Source organism: Bacillus rossius (assembly GCF_032445375.1).
Source record: "Bacillus rossius redtenbacheri isolate Brsri chromosome 9 unlocalized genomic scaffold, Brsri_v3 Brsri_v3_scf9_2, whole genome shotgun sequence".
In the NCBI taxonomy this organism is placed as follows: domain Eukaryota; kingdom Metazoa; phylum Arthropoda; class Insecta; order Phasmatodea; family Bacillidae; genus Bacillus; species Bacillus rossius.
The window spans coordinates 439,682-465,261 of record NW_026962013.1 but is presented as its reverse complement, the minus strand read 5'-3'; the positions used below and the strand labels follow the sequence as shown (position 1 = coordinate 465,261).

Sequence of the window (25,580 nt, the reverse complement as noted above, 5' to 3'; positions counted from 1 at the left end):
TATCACCTCGTCTGTCCTAAAAACCACTGACTTCGGGAATTCGCAAGAAAAATCTTATTATGTGGAGCGACAACTGCCGTGGACAAATCAAAACAAGATGATAGTTTTGCTTTGGATTTATCTAGTGGCAAAGGGCTATTTTAAGAACATTAATCACAATATCCTCGTGTCCGGTCACTCATTCTTGAGCTGTGACCGTGATGTTGGGTTGATTGAAAAACGTAAAAAAAAAGTCATTAAATGTATGGTGCAAAGAGATTTGGTTGAGATGATTAGTCATTCCAGGCCTGTACACCCTTATCAAGTCACAGTTATGAACAGCGTGGATTTCCATGACTTTAAAGAGGCAGATGAAAACTGCATTAATACTATCAAACTTAAGATATCTACAGTGCAATGGATTCATGGTCTGCTGACAACCCTGAACCAATAAAACAAAAACTACATCAACAGCTTGTAATCGTGGTAAACGTTTAACGTCCTGAAGAAGGGAGTAACTGTCGACAGAATAAAATCTATGACTTTACCGCAGTTGGAACTAACTAGTTATATTTCTGAAGAAAAGAAGAAAGATCTCGAGAAAATGCTTATGCTTGGATTCAGATGAACAGCGCACATTATATTCCAACATCATCAGAGGTTGAAACGCTTAATTAGCTTCAGACATTATTTTGACAATAACACATACAACCTTATTTAAGAAAACAACGTGAGAACTTTCATCTTTTCAATTTTTCTGATGTTAAAACTTTTTTTCTAATTTTTTTCTATTTTTTATTTTTATTTTATTTTAAAATCTTACTTCGTTTTTCAGTTACAATATATACCAATTGTAATGTTTAAAATGCCTCTTTTAAAATAAATTTGTATTCTACAAGCGTTAAATATATTTTTCTCAGATTGTTCTTTTTGGCACTTACAGGTTTTTTTCATTTCCACTCCTCACTTTCAACGGGGATACCAAATGTGAAGACGTGAACTGTGAACTGTGAGAACAGGGAACACCGAAGCAAGGATGGACTCCGGGCGAACAGACGCCAGCAGCGGTGCTGCGACCTGCTGGCCGAGAGCTACATCCACAATACAGAAGCTCGACGGTGCCGGATTACAGAATGAGTCGAACCACAGTATGTGGATTAAACACCTTTTACTGTTCTGGCTCAGAGTCTCACAGACATCACATTGAATCAGTGCCATAAGCAGCAATAACGGGGAATGAATAAGCGAGTGTTGTTCTGCGCCAGAGGAACTGCGTGTGCAGACTCACCAGGCTCGCTGTCCTCGGGGGCGGTCGGGGGCGGCGTGGCGGCGGCGGCCTCCTCTGGCGGGGGCGGCGTGGCGGCGGCCTCCTCGGCCGGGGGCGGCGGCGGTGGGGCCGGCATGGAGGCGGGCTGCTGCTTCTCCGGGGGCGGTGTGGCCGGCATGGAGGCGGGCTGCTGCTTCTCCGGGGGCGGTGTGGCCGGCATGGAGGCGGGCTGCTGTTTCTCCGGGAGCGGCGGGGGCGGCGGGGGCGGCAGCGCGCCGCCTCCAGGCTCCGACACCACGCGCTTCAGCGGCCTGGGGAGACCCGCAACACATGCCTCACACCACATACCACTTAGGCCCTAACTGTGTACCATTCTTTATCTCTGGACGAAATCCTAACAATTGAGACATAATATGCCAGAATATATAAGTATATACAATTATATTATGTTTAATGATTATATTCATATTATATGTAACACTATAATAAGAGACGGCCCATGCCGCTCTGAACCGATGGAAAACTCTTAGTTGTGGCGTTGTCTGATTCAAAGTGGTCGACTTGTTGGAGATAACACTAGAGAGAGAGAGAGAGAGAGAGAGAGAGAGAGAGAGAGAGAGAGAACATTTTTTTTTTAGCCCAAAAATACATTTTGGCAATGTAGACCCTACCAAACTGCGTTAGAAACAATTTAGTAGGGTACATTGAGCGCCTTAGTTGTAACATCAAAAATGTTTTGTCAATAATAAATGATTTGCTGACTAAAAATTATTTATGGTTACTGTAAAGTATTAGGTAGGTTTTATAGACAAAAATATTTTTGTATGGACAAAAAATAATTTTTCCTCTTGTTTTCAGTGTTTTTAGGGACATTACTTGTAATATAAACGATAACTAAAGGACAACTGACAAGTTCTTGATTCTGTAAACAACTGTTTAGTCCAGATTTCTGGTTAAATACACCACTGACGGCAAAGTCTTTAACTGTCATTCAAAAGATAATACAATATACGCATTTCATCACATATTATCAACGCAAATTGATCCTTTAGCTTGTAATATCTTCGTTATTTAAAAAAATAAGAGTTCCCAAAATTTAAAAAATAAATAAGATAAAAATACTTATATCTCTACTATAAATACTATAAATAAAAGTCGCTATCTGTGACTGTCTGTTCGCTCACTTCTAGTAAATTACATAATGGATTTTGATGCGGTTTCCACCATCATTTAGATATTTTTTTTCCGGAAGGTTTGTATGTATAGTAAATTGACATTAAATTATATTTCGATGTTCTTTTGACGCTTTCAGGGCGCTTACGTGGCTTACGCTGAATTATACATGACTGATGCAACAAATGAATGTATTACAGAATTGTGTTTCTTAAAAATTCCGCGACAGCATCTATCTGCTTTTAAGGATACCCCACATTAACCATTTTTGTCTGAATGACGCCACACTGTAGAAGACGGGGCGGGTCGCTAGCAGCGCTCAAGGGGGGGAGGGGGGGCATGCGGGTGCACTGCCCATGTGTTGCTCGCAATAACCAGAAACTGTTTCCCATGAGACGCAGGCAGTTCCTGGCCGGGGGGGGGGGGGGAGGCTCACCTGGCGGGGTGCGGCAGCGGCAGCGTGGAGGGCTTCTGGGGCGACCTCCGGGGGGCAGTGCCCGCCTCCTCCGGGTCCGAGGGCGACTCTGCAACACCCGCCAGCACCACTGTCACTCTGCCATCAGGGCGGCCGCACAGTCCCTCACTCCACCTTCACTACATTACACATTTACTTCTTTTTTTTAATGATTTACTTACTTAAATAAAAAAAACTTGGGTACGCCAATTTATATTGAGTATGACTGTATCTACTAAAACACCATTTGGAAAAAAAAAATATTTACAATCTGGGTAATGACATACTTGACCATGAAATTTCCTCCACAAATTATTAACCTAGGAAATTCCCATGACGTTTGCAGGATTTCGCTAAATTATTACAAATTTCCTTACTTTTCATAACATGAGCACTCTGGTGATGATGCAACTAATATCTCGTTGGCCCATTTAAGAGTCGCAAAAGCTTATTTTTCATTGGACAAAGACAATCAGTAGATACCTGCCAACCTGTGTTATGATCTGTCGCTGGGCTGAGCTTCACAATCCTGTCCACAAACAAATCAATGTCGTTCGTTCATTGGCTCTAGCCGTTGCTACCTCATGTCCAGATTGCATATGGTTAGGACACATGAATTCAGGTATTTTATTAATGATTCCTTGATTTTTGTGACGTATAATACTGCTAATGAATGAATACTACTAATAATGAAAATAACATTTCCAAAACATATTGCGAAATTTGCAGGTTTCTACCATAAACTACTTCCATCCTGAGGCCTCCATCTTCTTCTGTCACTCCAACATTCCTCCTTCACTCTGTTCCAGTCTCCTCTCTTCTGCATTACTTTAATTGTCCGTTGTTTCCACCTTCTCCTTGGTCTGCCTTAAGTACTTCTTCACTCCATTAATTTCCTAAGCAGCCTCCCTTATCCCATTCTCTGGACAAGGCCATACCATCTCAATCTTGCTTTTCCATGTTCTCATTCAAGTCCGGCACTCGTTCAACCACGTCTCTAACAAGGAGGTAACTATTTGTCAAACATAAAATAAGTACATTAAAGCTTAGCAGAAGCCGAATGTTACTATGATAAATCACAAACCTTAACTATGAGTAGCGACCCTGAAATTTTATCCATTCAGTTGACATGTTAAGTGCCAAACATAAGTATGATTCTGCGACGTCTCTAATTGAGACACACTTGTTTCACACGCCCTGAGGCACAGATAACAGAAACCAGGGACAGGAAGAAATGTCATGTTCAATGAATCACTATCTTTACTCCTTTACTCGCTGTTTTTATGATTTTTATTCGTGGCAATTGTTTTCTGCCAAGATAGTCTGCAAACCGAAGTAACTTCTTCTTGCTCTTATGTTGGAGAAAATACTTTTCATCGTCGCATGGTTGTTCCAGGACGAACCACGCATGGTCTGCATTGCAGTATGTATTTCATTACTGGCTGAAGTAAGTGCGGACCAATTATTATTTTTCACCGAGCAGAACCAATTAGAAGAGAAACGAGGCACATATGGACAAAGTGATTTAAATCTTATTAAACAGTCCAATTGTATCCGTGAAAAATCGCAACCTTTACTTATTTTGGGTTATTGAATTTCCAAGTTTGCTTCAGAGCGAGTGCTTGGTCTCAGAGATTTGTTACTACTGTAAGTATAGATTGCGTGTTATTTCGTCACAAGACATTTATACGTGTGTGCAGGTAAGTTATGTCGAGTATGGCAGTCGATCTTCGTAGGATCAGGTGCCTGCAGCAGCCTCAGATGTCCGAGTGCCCCGCAGAGAGATGACGACTCCAACATATCAAACCTATCTACAGTGTGACGTGGTTACTCGACCTTCAAGAAACAAGATTAATTAAAGACGCACTGACCAAGAACGATAAGAATGGGTAACTGTTTTATCACTACTGAACACACACAGCTAACGTAATGTTTTTGTAGACAGTTTTGGTTTAATTTAACATTTATTATGAAAGTAAATTTATTTTTACCTATTCAATTATGATTTCCATTTACTATTTTAACCTATCCAACTGATAGTAAAATCGCCTTAGTTTATTTTTAGCAGCATATTTAAGGGTTTTTAATAATGTCCTTGCAAAAGCTGCTAATTTAAATGAATGTGCAAATGTTCAACTTTAAAAGAATTTTTAGATAGTAAATGATTCTCACCATATCTAGCGTACTAATGGCTTAAGGTTTAAAATTCAATTTGCATAACGCTTTCCAAAAAATGCATTTATGTTGAAACAGCTGGGTGCAGACGGGACTTCAACTAGGACACGACAACACAAGCAAGCTGAGACGGACAAGAGAGAAGCAGAGCACGGCGATCACAGCGCACAATGCGATCACAGCGCACAAGCGTCGACCGACTCGTGAGTCAGAGCTGCAGAGCGAACCACGCATGATTATTGTGCTCGGAGCGATTCTGATAAGATTAGATAATTTATGACGCTCTGCGTAGATTCCGTGGAAAACAAAGAAATTTGCTGAAGGCAAGACAATGACCGAGTTGGCAGAAAAAAAAAACCCTGAATCATATTATCACATTCGAGCATTAAAGATTTCCAGTAGCGTCGGTGGTAACAGGGTAGACTGCAACACTATACCCTTCTGTTAAAATAACCTAATTGCTATTTTAAACATCATTTTACTTGCAAAATAAATTATAAGATTAACTTTTTTTTCCACGCACGCAGGTATGTGAGTCACCCAATAGGTCAATCGATCATAAATAATTGAAGATTTCAAACAATAGAAGTAAATATTTTTTGGTTTAGTTAGATACAAATAGTACAAATTCTTGTTACTGATTTATTTTAAAAATCACAGTAGCAAATATTTTATAACAGAGATTTATTAAGGCGCCAAGACCTTCATGATTGCAGATGGCTTCAAACTAATTGGACGGATGAGCTGGTGCTTCAAATTGCAATTTACGTACATAAAGTAATATTATACGGACACGACTCCATTTAAATGGCTTTTATATATACATTTATGGTATACATAATCTCATTGAAAGGGTATGATATTACCACAGAGAAAATAACTATACATTTTGCCTGGTACGTATCCTACAGTAAAATAGGACTAACTAAAAAAAAAGGATAAAGATCAAATAACGCATAAGGTGAAGTATTTTGACATCAATATAAGGTATGATATAGGCATTTATAATTTCTTTGAAGAACAAATTGTTGCCAACAATTGAGGAAAGCAACTGTCGAAGGGATGCATGATGTCACACGCACAGCCTAGTAAAACACAGAAATGAGCACAAGATCCCACAGAGATACATCGGGGGAAGGCAGGCCAACACTCGCACAGAAAGGTAAAAAGGATACAAGAAGACAAGCAACAACACAAGGTCGCACAAGTCAGCATACAGCAGCAGAGAACAGAACAAAATGGCACAGTATTCACAGCGTTTCATAGCGGTGTCACAAGGCGACGCAACATGGCGCATGACATCACAGCACTGTGGAGGGTGGCTCATGACCGCACAGAACGACTGAGGAAGACACACTTCTAAGAACAGAGCGACACATGACAACACGTGACATCACGGCACTGTGGAGGTGGCACAGCGTGGCACAGCGTGGCACAGAAGGGCACAGAAGGGCACCAGAAGGGCACAGAAGGGCACCAGAAGGGCACCAGAAGGGCACCAGAAGGGCACGGCGTACCTGACGAGAACCCACAGGCCACCTGTGGCTCGTTGTCCAGCTTCTCTATCAGGTCCTCCAGTATCTGGATGGCCTCCAGGTCTGCGGAACAACACATGCTGTGTGCATGACACCCGCACACCGCACACCACACGAACACTCGGCCTTGCACCCCGCTGGGACTGAACCACTTCCAGAGAGGAACACATATTGTAGTGGTACAATCGGCCTTGCTGTATATGGCGTTTCCTTGCTTTAAGTAGTGAGCGATCGTATAAAAATTTTAAATGGTCAACAAGTTTGATTGATTTTTTGTTTATGCTATATTATTTTGTGATTGGATTGCTTTTATGTGTACTTAATATATCTACGTTATTACAAAAAATCTGCATAGTCCTAATGGTGATCACAGTCATGGGATAACCAGACGACTTCCCGTGAGAAGGGTGCACCACCACTGCCCGCCATTTCAGTTGCCGGACACCCCTGTCCTCTCAGCGTCGACCTAGTGCCGGGTGGCCGCCATCTTGGTTCGTGACGTACGGCCATCATCTTTAATGACTTTGAACTTTGAGTTTCAAGATTGGCCAAAATATGTCCTAATTGACTCGAAATTTGCGAAAACACCTCGAAATTTCCTGTTGTTAGGTAAACATTTCCTACCGAAATATATATATAGCCTATATAATAAAAACTTCCTCTTGGAGGAAAAAATTCCTATTTTGAGGAAAATTTTCCATTTTATCCTCCAAAAATTGTCGAAGGCTTGAAATGTCCTCAAAGCGGCTTCAATTTCCTGTCAGCCGCCAGTAAACTGCTGGGGACCTTTGACCTTGAACTCTGACCTTGAAGTTAAAACTGACCACCATATTTTATTATGACACCACAGTCGCCATTTCAGATTCTCTAACCTTTTCGCCATTTTGGATTCCGCCATCTTGAGTTATGAATGTAATATTCACATATTGAAAATCAATAATTATTATACAAAATAGTCGTATAAATTAAAATTATTTATAAAATTTTTATTTAGTTACAATTAAAATTGACACACTGCAGTCCTATGTTCGCACCCGGTGAGGTTAATCGATTAAAAATTGTGACAGATCTTCCCCCATGGAGGCTACTTGCAGACTGACCCCTCACCACTAATCCCAAAAACGTAAACAAGTGTGAAGTCATGGCCATCTTGAATCCAGCTTGGACTATTTTTCGTTTGCTTGAATATTCTTCCATCCACTAGAGTGCAGTAAGAGTTTATTACAAAATCATTGCATCCGCCGTCCTAGCCGCCATATTGACTGCCATTCATTAAAATTTTTTTAATAATTAATAAATTCCTATTATTATAATGATTTAATGCTTGTTCGATGCACAAAAATAACTTAAAATCATTATTTATATTATTTTTTCTCATTATCTTTCGACGAGTTTATTAATCTTCTTCCTAATAAACAAGGACTCTAAACCAGACAACTACCCAGCCGAATAGATATGTTACACAATATCACTATGGAAACCACGGAGGCGGTATCAGAAGAACCCTATGATCACCGTGCCAAGCGCCATGACAGGACCAAGTGTGTATTGGGTCCTTATCGAAAACCGTCTAGTGTAACCGGGACCAGACGTTGGCGCCGAAGCACAGCACACGTTAGCGGGGAGCTTGGTGCCGATGGTGGTGCTACCCCAAGTCATTATCATTTGTAAGAACATTGTCAATGGTCACTCTTGTGCAGTCTCGGCAACTCTAATAAGAAGTGTTGAGCATGTAAGCGGGGGGCAGGGGGGCAGGGGGGCAGGGCTCACCGGCGGAGGCGGGCTGGGGGGGCGGCTGGCTGCCCGTGGAGGCGGCGCGCCGCACCTGGTAGATGTCCTCGTAGTCGTGCGGCGGCTCCTGGGGGCAGCCGCGCTCCGAGCTCAGGTCGGAGGAGCTGAGGTTCTCCTCGGAGCCCGCCCCCGAGCTGCTGTGCACCTCCACCCGCACTGCAACAGTGCGCACCCCGCCACTGAGCCCCACACCTCCCCAGCACTGCTCTCACTGGTGCGCCTGGCGCCTGCTGCCGCGGCTCGTCCTCCCTGCACGCTACTGTGTCTGGCCTTTCCAGCAATAACGAACATATTATAACTCGTAGGAAAAATACCAAAATCTTTTGTCTCTATAAATTGTTGTTACGACCAACCATAATTGAAAGTAGTTAAAAAAAAACATTACGTTGGAAGACAAAAAAAAATCATATCTACCTTCGTAGGAAAAAACATCGATTTCCTACAAACTGTTTGATAATCTTATAAATTATATCTAAAACTTTTGTATGAGCCAATTATTGATTAGATGAAACATTGCTGCTAGAGGTTAAAAAATATAGGGGTAAAATTTAAAAAAATCATAACTATTTTAGTAGGATCACTGTGAAAAACGTTCAAATTGTTTGTAAATCTTAAATTTTTTATCTAAAACTTATGTCTGAAGCAATTTTTGATCATACAAACTATTACTGCATGCCGGAATGAAATTCCTGGAATTGAAATAAAACAATAAATAAAATTTACCTACCATGTAGTCAATCGAATTAATGCTAGGTATGGTTTAACTTTTTAAATATTGCAGAAACGTTTTGTATAAGGTAAATTTTATTTAACAAACCATTACTGCAAGAGGTGGAAATAACAAGGCCAGAAAGACAAAAAAGGCATTTTTGTATTAGATATACAATGAAATCCGTTATAATTTATTGTAAATCTCATAAAAATTATATAAACATTTGGCTGAAACAATTTTTGATTAAATGAAATATTAGGTACCATAAAAACTGGAGTTAAAATTAAAAATATAAAACTTTCTTAGAATCAACATCCTCAGAATTTATTTTTAACCATCAATCTTTGTCCAAAAAAATTATTATACTACCACGTATTAGTGCAAGAGATGAAAAATAGTGTTTAAATGTTAAAAATAATTGCTAATTACCTAAGTGAACATAGTATGAAATTCTTTAAGACATTCAATGCTGGATGTATTGAGTTACAACCATTAAAAATATTTTCTTTCCATGGAATATAAGAAAATGTTTAGTCCATCTTTTCTGAATATCGGCATACATATAGAATGTTATGTATTTTCAGTTCTTAAAATGTTCCATGAGTTTAGAGAAGTTGCCAAAACATTTCCAATATAAAAGTACTTGGAAATCTCCCTAAGCCTGTGGGCTGTGCCAAAAGTGATTTAAAAAAAAAGTTTCAAATAATTTTTTTTGAATGTACAAATAAACTACTGTTAAAAAAATATGTATTTACTGTTACTATTCTTGTTATTGAACAGTATACACAGTAACTTTACAAACATTCGTACTTAATCAAAAATAATCGAGCTTCAAATGCAATTTTTCGTGTTTCCAGTGATCACCGTAGCATCATCTGTGTTTCATAACAGGCTGATCGACATTCAGGTGCCAGAGCGCGCGTAACAGCCACTCTGTGTGGACGCTAAGTTCTGAATGGCTTAGCTAAATAAGGCGATGGCTTCTCTTGCAGACGGCCGCCAATTACAAGGGAGAAATCGCTGGCGCCTTATTAGGTATAATGAACGTCCATATATTTGGGGTGAGGGAATTTCCTACCCTTAATGTATTTGTAGTATGGTATACTCGTGAAGATGTTTCTCTTCAGACTAGTCTGGAAGACACAATCCAAAACATATGGTAAGCATGATGTATTATGTAGAGACCCTTAAAAAAAGCTACATAATGAAAGTATCCACACACCCCCTTTTTTTCTGTAAGTGAAAATCTTTCATTTGCGGCACTCATGTAAACACACTTCCACCACTCACTGTCCCATAGTTGCCGTGTGCGTAGAGGCGACTGTGCACCTGGTGCGTGGTACTGTGTCGCCCTTAGCGCCACTCGACTGCCAGACTCGGAACACGAGGCTCTTCATGACATACTTTTGGAACCTGCATTCGGTGACGAACCCTTTCCACCGTGATTTCCTGTTTGAATGATGTATCGACAGTAACCACACTCAAAGTTCCGTAACGTTCTTTGTATTTCACTGTTAATAATTGAAGCTCGAACTCGTCAAGACCACAATCGCGCTTACAGTAGTTTATAGGCTATAGAAGAATGTGTAATGTCTCTCCTAGCGATAACGGAGAGCTGTCGTCATTGTCTGTGGTTGCCATTGTAAGATAACGAGAGTGACAATGAGTGATTGGTTGGAACGAGTGAGACGCCCCGTGAAGTCGAGGCGTCCAGCGACCCGCAGCTGCACTGCCTGCGGAATACCAACAACCTACAAGATTCCCCATTGTCTCCGACACAGTGCTTATTCACCTTGCTTCAAACACCGCGAAGGCGAATTACCGACGAAAAGACCGCACGTGTAGAGGCTGCGAGGTACCTGGTGCGTGTGTCATTGTCGCCCTTACAGACCTCGAACACACGGGCTCCAAACACCCGCGGGTACCTGTGACGCCTCGGCCGGCAGGCTGCTCCTCCGCCTCCGCCGCCCCCGGCTGCCGCCGCGCCGCCCCCGGGGTCACCGTGCCGCCCCCAGGGGCTCCGTAGTCCGGCACTATCACGTCCTCCTCGCTGGGCGCCGAGCCGTTCACCGCCCCCGGCTTGGTGCAGCCGCCGCCGGGCTTGTCCGGGGGCGGGCACGCCGCCCCCAGCGCCTCAGCCGCCCCCAGCGCCTCAGCGCCGCCGCCGTCGTCCGGCCTCTTCCTGCAGAGCCAGCGGCACAGCATGGCTCATCGCGCGATGCGACTCCTGCGCCGCCTCGCGCTTATCTGATAGCGACTGCCTCTCTGCAGCCCTCCCTCCCCCGGCCCAAGGTCACCCCCTCCACAGCACGTGCCGCGCTCCTTCAGCCGTCTCCTTGTGGGAGCGGTCTAGTTGCAAGGCTCCTCCTTCTTCAGGCAGGAGGAAACATACTTCAATCTGTCGGATAAAGAAATATCTTCTCCTTTGTGGCCGGTATTAGGACGACTTGGGTCCGATAATAAGATATATTCTGTATTATTCAGGAAAGGTAAGGCCGGTCTGTGTAAGCGATAGGCCGGAGCTTCATGCCGCATGACAACGGCACCTTCAGGACTTAAGTGGCCTCAGAAATGCTGAGGCTCAGACTCGGTACTTACAAATTAAGTTTCACCGGAGGTTGGCATCGAACCCGCGACCTCCTCGTGTCAACTGATGAGCTGACAATCGTGGTCAACAATGTAGTAATGCATTTACTATGTGGGATGAGGTGAAATATATTGTCAGATTATTAGTAAACACAGACAAGATGAAGAAACTTTTATTTAGTTATTGCACGTCGTCTAACTTGTTATGTTTGAAGTCGGGTACAGCTGATACGAAATTAACCGCTTAACATATAACGATAGAAAATGCCCTAAAGGTGGGCATCCATATGTTGTACACGGCCGTAACGTAGCCCCGTCGCGTAGCCGAAATGTGCACGTTTGGACGTGTCTCGGTTTGAAACTTGACACGAAGATACGCAACGGGCTCGACCCGTCATTGGTCGGTCTTCCGCCGGCACACCGGAGGAAGTCGCGGCTCGTCGAAACAACCAGTGTGGACAAGAGGCGTGTCATTCCTCTTCGTGTTTCAGTCCGATTGCTTCGTGTTTCAGTGAACACAGAAATAAAAATTCTAATTCCGTCGGCTGTATTCCCGTACAGTTCTTGCACAGTCCACTCACTGCCTGAAACTTCAACTCAGCCGACAAACTCGACCCACCACTTAGCTCCTTGTAAACACTTTCGACATCCACCAACGAGGCGACTTCCTCTTCCTTCTTCTTTCTTCGTTCAAGCGAGGGGTGTGTGATAGTGAAGACGGCTGCTGCAAGTTCATCTGCGCGCATGGCTACTGATGAACTGCCCTTCTGGCGGACATGCTGTAGCGGATGAATGACACTGACACTGTGTGCCAGGGATATACGTGACACAGCTTGAACTGGCCATGGAGCCGCGCGAGCGAGACAACAGCGCCTCTCGCGCCTGTCACACGCCGGTTGACAATCTGTACGTCACACAAGCCAACTGGCCAAGGTCACCCGGGACTCGCTAACTGCAGCAAACAAGCCGTGACGTCATTACCTGCGGACCGCTTCCCATACACCACGCCAAGCCTTAGCCAGATTCAACTAGCGTTTGTTGGTAAATAAGTTTACATAAATTATAGTCATGGATAGGAAATTATCTATAGGAACGTCACACCTGTTAAATGGAAAAGCGAGCTGATTTTATTCCACTAAGAATTTAAGAGTTATGGGCATTACTATTGTATTAATATATGCTGATTTATTTGTTTCAGTTGGTAAAAAAGTGTTTTTACAATCCCTCAAACTAGTATTATAAAGTAAGCAATTAATCACAGCTTTAAAAAATTAAACTCGGTAGCATTTTAAACTTTTAACGTTAAATGAACACCATATTCTGCTATATACTATCTCGATATAGTAACTAATTACTTGGAATTTTGTGGTTATCATAACAAAATACACAATTTATTAAACAAAATTCCCTTATATCATATTTATTTAATACTGATACATTTTGAAACTAACCAAACAGGAAAATTCAGATTTATTAAGTCAAAAATTGCACAGAATGATTTTTATATAATTATATTAAGACAATTTTTTTTGCAAGTTAAGTGTAGAAGATAAAATAACAAAAATGCATTCCCAGGTTACATAATATTAAAATACAAAGCGGAAATGTTCGTGCCTTTTCGTATTTGGTTAATTTACACCCCATCATAAACTACAGCCCTTAGTGAAAGAAAACCACTCCGTGTTTTCATTTATCAGGTTTTCAGATCCATAAATTGTTCGCTTAAATATCATTAATATATGGACATTTACTTCCTTCTAAATGTATTTCAGTTACAAGGTAAATATACATGTTATATATTTTCAAATACTTGTGTTTTATTGTTTAATTTTAATTAATTAAAAAATATATTTCGGCCTAACTAGTATGATATAACAGAACAAACAGGCATAAATTTGTATTAAAAGTTATTACAACAATTTGAGAAAAAATTCAAAATAAAATTTTTCATAAGGTACAGTAACCTATATATAAACCAATGATAAAGTATATAAAATATTAAAATACGAAATGCAATGACGAGATTTGAACTACGCCTTAGGTAGATTTTTATTTATTGAGATCACGCACTTTACGTTGTGCTGCAGACACACATAACCTAACATGATGATAAGTTACGTCATACATGTTATAAATACCATGAATTCTTCAAGTTATGAATTTTTCATATTACAATTATTTAAGTTTACAAAATATATTCAAGGGTAGTTTCGCTGTAACGGAGTTTCATTTAACTGACCAACTTTTTGGTTAGTTTCCCGATGTCCACAAACGTGGACACATACTGGTGCCAGTCCGCCATCTTGCCAGCTTCAGGAAAGGTAACGCTATTACCCAGCATGCATCACTAGTGATGCCGCCCTTCTAACAAGCAGCTTTGTGGACACGTTCATTTATTTACTTTTCTAGATCATTATCTAGCCCTGATGTTAGGGAAGATAGTAATTGTTAGGCCTACTATCATTGTAAAAAGTTACTTTTATTTTATCTTTAAAATCGCGCGTTGTTTCAAAAGAGAAAGAAGGATTTTTTGAAGTAATTTCTTAGCTCATCGCACAACGGCGCCACCAGCATGAGGCGATTACAATGCCATCTCGTGTCGGGCAGTGCTACTAGCATTCAAAAGTCCATTGAAAATTAAATGGTATAGTTGTGTGCCAAAATACGACAGTATGTAACCGATAAAAAATGTGGTAATCATATTGCAAGAGTATAGCCACGTGTTGCTGATAATGTAATTTGTATTTTCTCCTAGTTTTATGTTCCTATGACTCCATAGTAATGAACTGAAAATTGTTGTTCTTTTCATTAATCAATGTTATAGCTTCAGAGTTTATAGGACACACCCAGGAGATCTGAACATAAATATTTCAAACAGCATTCCTGAATAATGCACTGCACATTCATTAAACAAATGTCTTATTTTATAGTACTATTTTATATAAAGATAAGACGTTTCATTTTGTCTACCAAGACCCCAAAATTATTTCCCCCACCAATTATAGTCAGATACAAAAACAAAACATTTATAACTAAGCTAATCCACATTAATAACTATTACCAATAAACTGAAAACACCCTAACGAAATAAATAATTACTAGAAAGTAAATATACATATTAGTGACATATACTGTACTTAATCATAGTTTAATTATTCCCATATTTAAAACTGAACTATAAATTTTATATTTTATGGACTATAACAAGAGTTGTGTAGGAAAAAAAAGTTATAAATCTCTCTGATACTATAATCCTAAGTTAAATAAAACATGTTATGAAAGAGCATTTTAAATAAATATACAGTAAATACAAACACATTCTCTAATAAACATGCACACCCGCACTGCTGGCAATGGGAGTGTGGACACTGCAGGGAAGGAAGAGTGCAGCGCGCTCACCTGTGAGGGGCTGCAGCGGCTCGAACAGGTCCTTCACCCTGCTGTAGGGCACCTCGCGGGGGTCGTGCAGGTAGAAGGACACTGCAGGGAAGGAAGAGTGCAGCGCGCTCACCTGTGAGGGGCTGCAGCGGCTCGAACAGGTCCTTCACCCTGCTGTAGGGCACCTCGCGGGGGTTGTGCAGGTAGAAGGACTCGCCTCCCTTGGGCGAGGCGGGGTGCGCGGGGTTCACGTACAGCCCGTCCTGCGTGGCTGCTGGGCCAGGCGGGTGCAGGTAGAAGGGCTCTCTGCTGACACTCAGGGTCGGGCAGCTGCTGCAACACTGCGGCACGCACCACTCTCACACGTGTGGCAGCACTGGAGCAGCGCCCATGTCAATCAAATGCATATACATTTTACTAGTGTTAAAGATAGAAATATCTGAGAAATATATAATTTTTATTTCTGATACACCCTATAGAATAAGTCAAATTTAAGACATTTAGTTTCGTAAAGAAACTGGCTTCAAGTAGGACTGGTTCCTTCATCACCATATATTTTCAAAGGCAATACCAAACCACCCTCTGACAATTCTACCTAGAGTGCTATAGTCACGCCATAGTCGTGAAACCAGCGTCTGGTGGTATCGCCTATGTTATTGTCGAAGAAAATCAGATTTTTGTAAAACACTATAAAAATTAATACAATTTTAATTTACTTCATTTAGATTTGAGTGTTACTATATATATTTTAGCTATACGTTCCAAATATAACTATTTGTCAAATATGTACATACAAAGGACACAGAAATATAAACAATAACAGTTATTTCTCACATTTGAAAATAACTGCCAATTAGCTGAGCAAACTGACCAAAAATGACTAATAAAGTTTGAAGGCTTTCTCTGCCAGTTTCCGAAGTGGCTTGTCTCGTTTGTTTTAGCCGCATCAAGTTGGAAGAAATGATGTCCAACTTTTCAGTTGACAACTGCTACAGTGACGATTGTAACTGCAATGTCAACCGAAACGTCAGAGACCAGTTTTTCAAACCTGACGAAACAAAATCTAACAAAGCTCAGCAAATTGTGATAAATGACCTGAGAAGAAATGTTGTATGTTTAAAATGTAGCAGAAGCCAAACTTCACAAGAATGTACTTCTAAACCATTGCTTACAGCAGCTCCACGTGTTGGAGGAACACCTACGACCCCCTAACCAGCTCTGGTTGTCCTTACACTGACTGCAGAGTGGTGGGTACACCTCTACATCTCCCAGTTACAACAACCATACACTTCTCAGAGTAGGTTCGTCCACCGCACAACTCTACCAGCGCTCAGCATGAAGAAGTAGCGACAGCAGCTACAGTCACCGACATGCCAGCGCCGGTGGCAGCCGCGGAGTGGCGGGCGACGAGTGCGACGGGAAAGGCCACTCGGACAGGCTTCGCTCTCGCGCGCTGAAGGACTCCGTAGCCCGGGGCACTCGGCAGGTAACTCCTGGGCGTGGCGGGGAGACAGCCCCAACCACGTGACACGCAGTCTCTGCGCGCCATCGTCCACAACACAAGCCTTTCCTCGTGCGTTCCACGTGTGTTCTGTCGCAGTTATGTAGTGAAGAATACGCAACCATTTTGACGTGATAACGTCTTATAAATCGATCTGCACGCACGAAAAAATTGTCGCGTTCCGCCTGAGCCGAGCGTGCAAGAACCGGCCAACCACCGTGCGAGAAAATCTTCTATAATATCAAACAGATTAAGGAGGGCTTTTTAAATCATTGTACGTGATTATATTTAAACAAATTATTTAAATTAAAAATGGAAAAACTGTAAATAATATTTGAAAATTAAAAAGGATGCAATTTTTCATTATGTTTTTTATGACATCACGTAAATTTATCGTCTGTAAACCGACTTTACAGACAACCCCTCTTTTTTATATCAATATTTAGTTCAAAAACTAACATGCATTGCTAAGTATGGACCAGGGGTCGGCAGACTTTCGAGAGAGATGGCCCAAATATTAAATAACCAGATTCACTAAAAAAAATTTTTACAATGCCGAAACATGTATTTTCTCTGTATCTACGTGTAATATTATGACGATAAATAACGAGATAAAATCAAAAACATTTATTCAAAAATTAAATATAAAATCTTAAAAATAAAAGCTCATTAGATAAAACGCATGTAAACATAAAAAAGAAGCGCAGTGATCGGTACAGCTGTAACATCCTGTGGAAAGAAGCGCGGTCTGCCCACCCTACTATAGACAACCTCGCCTGAATACATCCACCCCTGCTACAGAGAATCTAGCCTGAACACATCCACCTCTGCTACAGACAATCTCGCCTGAATACATCCACCCCTGCTACAGACAAATTCGCCTGAATACATCCACCCCTGCTACAGACAATCTCGCCTGAATACAATCACCCCTGCTACAGACAATCTCGCCTGAATACAACCACCCCTGCTACAGACAAATTCGCCTGAATACATCCACCCCTGCTACAGACAAATTCGCCTGAATACATCCACCCCTGCTACAGACAATCTCGCCTGAATACAATCACCCCTGCTACAGACAATCTCGCCTGAATACAACCACCCCTGCTACAGACAAATTCGCCTGAATACATCCACCCCTGCTACAGACAAATTCGCCTGAATACATCCACCCCTGCTACAGACAATCTCGCCTGAACACATCCACCTCTGCTACAGACAATCTCGCCTGAATACATCCACCCCTGCTACAGACAAATTCGCCTGAATACATCCACCCCTGCTACAGACAAATTCGCCTGAATACATCCACCCCTGCTACAGACAATCTCGCCTGAATACAATCACCCCTGCTACAGACAATCTCGCCTGAATACAACCACCCCTGCTACGGACAATCTCGCCTGAATACAACCACCCCTGCTACGGACAATCTCGCCTGAATACAACCACCCCTGCTACAGACAATCTCGCCTGAATACAACCACCCCTGCTACAGACAATCTCGCCTGAATACAACCACCCCTGCTACGGACAATCTCGCCTGAATACAAGCACCCCAGCTACGGACAATATCGCCTGAATACAACCACCCTTGTTACAGACAATCTCGCCTGAATACAACCACCCCTGCTACGGACAATCTCGCCTGAATACAACCACCCCTGCTACAGACAATCTCGCCTGAATACAACCACCCCTGCTACAGACAATCTCGCCTGAATACAACCACCCCTGCTACGGACAATCTCGCCTGAATACAAGCACCCCAGCTACGGACAATATCGCCTGAATACAACCACCCTTGTTACAGACAATCTCGCCTGAATACAACCACCCCTGCTACAGACAATCTCGCCTGAATACAACCACCCCTGCTACAGACAATCTCGCCTGAATACAACCACCCCTGCTACAGACAATCTCGCCTGAATACAACCACCCTTGTTACAGACAATCTCGCCTGAATACAACCACCCCTGCTACGGACAATCTCGCCTGAATACAAGCACCCCAGCTACGGACAATATCGCCTGAATACAACCACCCTTGTTACAGACAATCTCGCCTGAATACAACCACCCCTGCTACGGACAATATCGCCTGAATACAACCACCCCTGCTACAGACAATCTCGCCTGAATACAACCACCCCTGCTACAGACAATCTCGCCTGAATACAACCACCCCTGCTACAGACAATCTCGCCTGAATACATCCACCCCTGCTACAGACAATCTCGCCTGAATACAACCACCCCTGCTACAGACAATCTCGCCTGAATACAACCACCCCTGCTACAGACAATCTCGCCTGAATACAACCACCCCTGCTACAGACAATCTCGCCTGAATACAACCACCCCTGCTACGGACAATCTCGCCTGAATACAACCACCCCTGCTACAGACAATCTCGCCTGAATACAACCACCCCTGCTACAGACAATCTCGCCTGAATACAACCACCCCTGCTACAGACAATCTCGCCTGAATACAACCACCCCTGCTACAGACAATCTCGCCTGAATACAACCACCCCTGCTACGGACAATCTCGCCTGAATACAACCACCCCAGCTACGGACAATATCGCCTGAATACAACCACCCTTGTTACAGACAATCTCGCCTGAATACAACCACCCCTGCTACGGACAATCTCGCCTGAATACAACCACCCCTGCTACAGACAATCTCGCCTGAATACAACCACCCCTGCTACAGACAATCTCGCCTGAATACAACCACCCCTGCTACAGACAATCTCGCCTGAATACAACCACCCCTGCTACAGACAATCTCGCCTGAATACAACCACCCCTGCTACAGACAATCTCGCCTGAATACAACCACCCCTGCTACAGACAATCTCGCCTGAATACAACCACCCCTGCTACGGACAATCTCGCCTGAATACAAGCACCCCTGCTACAGACAATCTCGCCTGAATACAACCACCCCTGCTACGGACAATCTCGCCTGAATACAAGCACCCCAGCTACGGACAATATCGCCTGAATACAACCACCCTTGTTACAGACAATCTCGCCTGAATACAACCACCCTTGTTACAGACAATCTCGCCTGAATACAACCACCCCTGCTACGGACAATCTCGCCTGAATACAACCACCCCTGCTACAGACAATCTCGCCTGAATACAACCACCTCTGCTACAGACAAAATCGCCTGAATACAACCACCCATGCTACAGACAATCTCGCCTGAATACAACCACCCCTGCTACAGACAATCTCGCCTGAATACAACCACCCCTGCTACAGACAATCTCGCCTGAATACAACCACCCCTGCTACAGACAATCTCGCCTGAATACAACCACCCCTGCTACAGACAATCTCGCCTGAATACAACCACACCTGCTACAGACCTGAATACAACCACCCCTGCTACAGACAATCTCGCCTGAATACAACCACCCCTGCTACAGACAATCTCGCTTGAATACAACCACCCCTGCTACAGACAATCTCGCCTGAATACAACCACCCCTGCTACGGACAATCTCGCCTGAATACAACCACCCCTGCTACGGACAATCTCGCCTGAATACAAGCACCCCAGCTACGGACAATATCGCCTGAATACAACTACCCTTGTTACAGACAATCTCGCCTGAATACAACCACCCCTGCTACAGACAATCTCGCCTGAATACAACCACCCCTGCTACAGACAATCTCGCCTGAATACAACCACCCCTGCTACAGACAATCTCGCCTGAATACAACCACCCCTGCTACAGACAATCTCGCCTGAATACAACCACCCCTGCTACAGACAATCTCGCCTGAATACAACCACCCCTGCTACAGACAATCTCGCCTGAATACAACCACCCCTGCTACAGACAATCTCGCCTGAATACAACCACCCCTGCTACAGACCTGAATACAACCACCCCTGCTACAGACAATCTCGCCTGAATACAACCACCCCTGCTACAGACAATCTCGCCTGAATACAACCACCCCTGCTACAGACCTGAATACAACCACCCCTGCTACGGACAATCTCGCCTGAATACAACCACCCCTGCTACGGACAATCTCGCCTGAATACAAGCACCCCAGCTACGGACAATATCGCCTGAATACAACTACCCTTGTTACAGACAATCTCGCCTGAATACAACCACCCCTGCTACAGACAATCTCGCCTGAATACAACCACCCCTGCTACAGACCTGAATACAACCACCCCTGCTACAGACAATCTCGCCTGAATACAACCACCCCTGCTACAGACAATCTCGCCTGAATACAACCACCCCTGCTACAGACAATCTCGCCTGAATACAACCACCCCTGCTACGGACAATCTCGCCTGAATACAACCACCCCTGCTACGGACAATCTCGCCTGAATACAAGCACCCCAGCTACGGACAATATCGCCTGAATACAACTACCCTTGTTACAGACAATCTCGCCTGAATACAACCACCCCTGCTACGGACAATCTCGCCTGAATACAACCACCCCTGCTACAGACAATCTCGCCTGAATACAACCACCCCTGCTACAGACAATCTCGCCTGAATACAACCACCCCTGCTACAGACAATCTCGCCTGAATACAACCACCCCTGCTACAGACAATCTCGCCTGAATACAACCACCCCTGCTACAGACAATCTCGCCTGAATACAACCACCCCTGCTACAGACAATCTCGCCTGAATACAATCACCCCTGCTACAGACAATCTCGCCTGAATACAACCACCCCTGCTACAGACAATCTCGCCTGAATACAACCACCCCTGCTACAGACAATCTCGCCTGAATACAACCACCCCTGCTACAGACAATCTCGCCTGAATACAACCACCCCTGCTACAGACAATCTCGCCTGAATACAACCACCCCTGCTACAGACAATCTCGCCTGAATACAACCACCCCTGCTACAGACAATCTCGCCTGAATACAACCACCCCTGCTACAGACAATCTCGCCTGAATACAACCACACCTGCTACAGACAATCTCGCCTGAATACAATCACCCCTGCTACAGACAATCTCGCCTGAATACAACCACCCCTGCTACAGACAATCTCGCCTGAATACAACCACCCCTGCTACAGACAATCTCGCCTGAATACAACCACCCCTGCTACAGACAATCTCGCCTGAATACAACCACCCCTGCTACAGACAATCTCGCCTGAATACAACCACCCCTGCTACAGACAATCTCGCCTGAATACAATCACCCCTGCTACAGACAATCTCGCCTGAATACAACCACCCCTGCTACAGACAATCTCGCCTGAATACAACCACCCCTGCTACAGACAATCTCGCCTGAATACAACCACCCCTGCTACAGACAATCTCGCCTGAATACAACCACCCCTGCTACAGACAATCTCGCCTGAATACAACCACCCCTGCTACAGACAATCTCGCCTGAATACAACCACCCCTGCTACAGACAATCTCGCCTGAATACAACCACCCCTGCTACAGACAATCTCGCCTGAATACAACCACCCCTGCTACAGACAATCTCGCCTGAATACAACCACCCCTGCTACAGACAATCTCGCCTGAATACAACCACCCCTGCTACGGACAGTAGAGCGAGCGTGAGCGAGTGGGAAGTGACAGGACTCTACAGCAGTAGAGCGAGCGTGAGCCAGTGGGAAGTGACAGGACTCTACAGCAGTAGAGCGAGCGTGAGCCAGTGGGAAGTGACAGGACTCTACAGCAGTAGAGCGAGCGTGAGCCAGTGGGAAGTGACAGGACTCTACAGCAGTAGAGTGAGCATGAGGTGTTGAAGAGGTGACGCTCACTTTCCTGCTCACGACATATCGAACCTGAAAGCTACGATGACAGTCATGACACGGCTCGACCTGAAATGGGCTGGGGAGGGGCTCGCTCTTTCAGCGTGTTTCTGTGTGAGGCATGAACTGGACTGACCAGACCTCGGGGTGAGAGGGGGGCGGAACGCTAAAACTACCGCTGCAGATGGTGGAGAGTTGGGACCTGTCGGGAGGACGAACTGGACCCCAGAGAGAGAGAGAGAGGGATGGTCAGCAAGTGGGTCAGCACCAGCAGGCCGCCTGCAGCCGCCGAAACTCCGACGATGTCGTCAGCTAAAGCGCCGCTCCTCACTGTGTCTCGCCACTCACCGAGTGAGTGCAGCCCGCAGCACTCACCTGGGGCTCAGGGTCGCTGGTCTCGCCGCAGTAGCAGCGCGGCTTGGGGCCCGACCTGGACTCCCTCTTCTTGTGCAGGTGGAGGTCAGGACTGGCGCCGTGCTGCATCAGGATGTTGAGGCACTGCAACAAGCCGTGCGCTCAGAGGCGACACCGCGCAACCCGCCTCACGGACACACGTACTCCCCTGACTAGAACTGCATTAGTAAGCATGCTTATACGCTTGGAATAATAATATTGGTTTTCCGGTTTGCTTCCTATGACATTCAAATGACGTCACTCGTGAAAATTAGGTAGAAAGTCGACATTTAAAATGCATAAATGTCACGTTGGTAATGGAGGCTTATGTGCGTCTGACAGCATTTCTAATCAGAGTTACGGAAATTTGTTTAAATACCGGCAGGCGTTAAAAATAATATTTTGTCATTGTTCAATTGTATCTTTCAAGCTATAGAGTTGACGGTAAGATTCTCCTTCTACAACAGATTGTCCCTAACGTATACACTGAGCGTGTTTAATTGACTTTTTTGGGATAACTTCCAAAGCATTAGAGTAAAGCCAATTCCGCGGTCGTGATAAGACAGAACACTGCTGGCTATTTTCTCGATGATTGGAAAACAAGCAATCGTTCATGGAATATGTCGTTTAGGGATTTTTCTGATAAGACCCGCACAAACCGAAGAATGTTTCTTTATCGCGAGATACAATAGCTTCCTTCGATGACTCATAAGACAAAAGTGACGAAAGAAGTTAAGCTGACTGTCGAAGTACGAATCCTCATAACGCATTCATATTAATTTTTTTTTCGCCTTCTAATAAATTTTAATTGGTGATTATAGGCCTGCTTATTTAACTGATTCTTTGTTTCTCTGATAAGAAGCACTATTAAATTATGTTAATAAGTCATAAATGTTTTACCCCAACATAAAACTCACGTATTATCTGATATATTGTTATTCTAAGCTCAGCAGAGGCTTAACGGATTTATTAGTCAATTAACATCCTTAGGGTCCTAAATGACCACATGGCGTGGCAGAGGGCTCCGCGCTAGAAGAGATGTCGAGGACAGGAGCATGCGCCGAAGTTCCTTTCGCAGGTTAATATATCCTCTTTGCTTTCAAATTCTTTAATTTTGTTGGTGGTAATGACAGATTTGCTAGTATTTATTAAGATTTCGAGAGAGGGAGTTTATAGCCCTTCCTTACGTAAGCCCTTGAACTAGTATGAGGTAACTGTTTCCCACTTAAACCAAAAGATAATAAAATTTTAAAAAATTACGTATTTATTGCCACCTAAATTAATTGGAATACAGATCAAGTTAAAAATCTTAAAGTTTGCATAGTTTCTAACCCTAATGAAACAAACGAAAAAAAAAATATTTTGGTGAAAACACGTTACCATATACTTTGTGTGTTGACACAGTTGTATTGTTGAGTTGGGCAGAAGACTGTTACTGACCACTGTCGGAGAGAGGACTGTACCGGCCTGAGGGCCACTGACTGTACACGCCACGGTGCTTGGTTGTGGTTGGTAGTTACAGTCCAGTGTTCGCCGACTCTAGCGCTCTAGCACTCTAACACTCTGGCGCTCTAGCGCTCTGGCGCTCTGGCGCTCTGGCGCTCTGGCGCTCTGGCGCTCTGGCGCTCTGGCGCTCTGGCGCTCTGGCGCTCTGGCGCTCTGGCGCTCTGGCGCTCTGGCGCTCTGGCGCTCTGGCGCTCTGGCGCTCTGGCGCTCTGGCGCTCTGGCGCTCTGGCGCTCTGGCGCTCTGGCGCTCTGGCGCTCTGGCGCTCTGGCGCTCTGGCGCTCTGGCGCTCTGGCGCTCTGGCGCTCTGGCGCTCTGGCGCTCTGGCGCTCTGGCGCTCTGGCGCTCTGGCGCTCTGGCGCTCTGGCGCTCTGGCGCTCTGGCGCTCTGGCGCTCTGGCGCTCTGGCGCTCTGGCGCTCTGGCGCTCTGGCGCTCTGGCGCTCTGGCGCTCTGGCGCTCTGGCGCTCTGGCGCTCTGGCGCTCTGGCGCTCTGGCGCTCTGGCGCTCTGGCGCTCTGGCGCTCTGGCGCTCTGGCGCTCTGGCGCTCTGGCGCTCTGGCGCTCTGGCGCTCTGGCGCTCTGGCGCTCTGGCGCTCTGGCGCTCTGGCGCTCTGGCGCTCTGGCGCTCTGGCGCTCTGGCGCTCTGGCGCTCTGGCGCTCTGGCGCTCTGGCGCTCTGGCGCTCTGGCGCTCTGGCACTCTGGCACTCTGGCACTCTGGCACTCTAGCGCTCTGGCGCTCTGGCGCTCTGGCGCTCTAGCGCTCTGGCACTCTGGCGCTCTGGCGCTCTGGCGCTCTAGCGCTCTGGCACTCTAGCACTCTAGCACTCTAGCACTCTAGCACTCTGGCGCTCTGGCGCTCTGGCGCTCTAGCGCTCTAGCACTCTGGCGCTCTAGCGCTCTAGCACTCTGGCACTCTGGCGCTCTGGCGCTCTGGCGCTCTGGCGCTCTGGCACTCTGGCGCTCTAGCGCTCTAGCACTCTGGCACTCTGGCGCTCTAGCGCTCTGGCGCTCTAGCGCTCTAGCACTCTGGCGCTCTAGCGCTCTAGCACTCTAGCACTCTGGCGCTCTAGCGCTCTGGCGCTCTAGCGCTCTAGCACTCTGGCGCTCTAGCGCTCTAGCACTCTAGCACTCTGGCGCTCTAGCGCTCTGGCGCTCTAGCGCTCTGGCACTCTAGCACTCTAGCACTCTAGCACTCTAGCACTCTGGCGCTCTAGCACTCTAGCACTCTGGCGCTCTAGCGCTCTAGCACTCTAGCACTCTGGCACTCTATCGCTCTAGCGCTCTAGCGCTCTAGCACTCTAGCACTCTGGCGCTCTAGCA

General features: G+C 44.8%; 1 protein-coding gene across 1 annotated transcript in view; it reads right to left on the bottom strand.

The window, feature by feature from the left end:
* The window catches only part of LOC134543330 (espin), a 100,671-nt gene that overhangs the window by 21,704 nt on the left and 53,387 nt on the right, over positions 1-25,580 (bottom strand). Inside the window, exons 6-11 of the mRNA XM_063388285.1 lie at positions 22,738-22,860; positions 15,184-15,391; positions 8,354-8,530; positions 6,566-6,646; positions 2,856-2,943; positions 1,268-1,557 (exon numbers count right to left, since the gene is read on the bottom strand). Of these exons, the coding sequence (XP_063244355.1) occupies positions 1,268-1,557; positions 2,856-2,943; positions 6,566-6,646; positions 8,354-8,530; positions 15,184-15,391; positions 22,738-22,860 (967 nt within the window). The remainder of the gene's footprint in view (positions 1-1,267; positions 1,558-2,855; positions 2,944-6,565; positions 6,647-8,353; positions 8,531-15,183; positions 15,392-22,737; positions 22,861-25,580) is intronic.